Genomic DNA, 836 nt, shown 5'->3' with positions numbered 1-836 from the left:
AATGGCCGCCTGCTGATCAGGGATTCTGAAATCCTCTGAGGCTCTGACAGAGAAGATTCAGAAGGAGAAATAAATCTAATGGACAAAATGGAAAGCTCATCTAAAGGAGATTTTGTGGGTAACGTCTCTCACTATATTCCTCTCCCAGACTGCTATAAAGGCCCCATTAATAAAGGGCACTTGCTCTTTGATGCTTGTTTTGAAGGAGGTGAGACCAATAATAATTATTACAAATAACTGATGGTTGCTGTAGGTAACTTAGGACGTGTGGATTATGTGAGCCATTTTGAGTATGACTTTTTTGTAAGACCAGATACCTGCAATCCAAGGTACTTCAGTAATACATTGATATAGTCAATTGGTTATATTATGTACATAATTTATATTATTAATAGCTTTAAAATTGACATTAATATCTTTGTTTTTAAAAAAATCATTTTTGTGAAACCCAATGCATTAATACCATCATGTATGTAAATAATTTTAACCAAATGCACACATATTTTTTTAATTTCCCAGGTTTCGAGTGGGATTTAACTTGTGGTGAGCTTCAGTAAGACAAAGAGCCTTTACAGAGAAGGAATATCACCTTAAAAGGAATGTCAATTTTAAAAACATCCATTGGAAAACATCCAGTATTTGTACTGCTAGAATGGAGCTCACTCAGGCTCGCCCGAATTATTCTTCAAATTAAGTTTTATTGGAGTCATACAGTATAATATAAATGAATCAAACAAGATCAATTAAAATTATTACTAATCATCAATTATTACTAATCATCAATATTAATAAAATCAAATCCCAATTCTTTTCTAATAGCTTTAACTAAGGCTTTT

General features: G+C 32.3%; 1 protein-coding gene across 1 annotated transcript; it reads left to right on the top strand.

Moving 5' to 3' along the window:
- The first annotated feature begins 6 nt into the window (after window positions 1-6).
- On the top strand, window positions 7-836 carry LOC105315519 (cytosolic carboxypeptidase 6-like). The gene is made up of 3 exons (XM_011410201.2): window positions 7-208; window positions 254-329; window positions 520-836. The coding sequence occupies exons 1-3, from the start codon at window positions 79-81 to the stop codon at window positions 545-547; spliced, it is 234 nt and encodes a 77-aa protein (XP_011408503.2). The 5' UTR covers window positions 7-78; the 3' UTR covers window positions 548-836.

Source organism: Amphimedon queenslandica, unplaced genomic scaffold (assembly GCF_000090795.2).
Source record: "Amphimedon queenslandica unplaced genomic scaffold, v1.1 AMPQUscaffold_9816_Cont17978, whole genome shotgun sequence".
Taxonomy (NCBI): Eukaryota; Metazoa; Porifera; class Demospongiae; order Haplosclerida; family Niphatidae; genus Amphimedon; species Amphimedon queenslandica.
The sequence above is the reverse complement of the archived record's forward strand: the minus strand, read 5'-3'. Positions and strand labels throughout refer to the sequence as shown.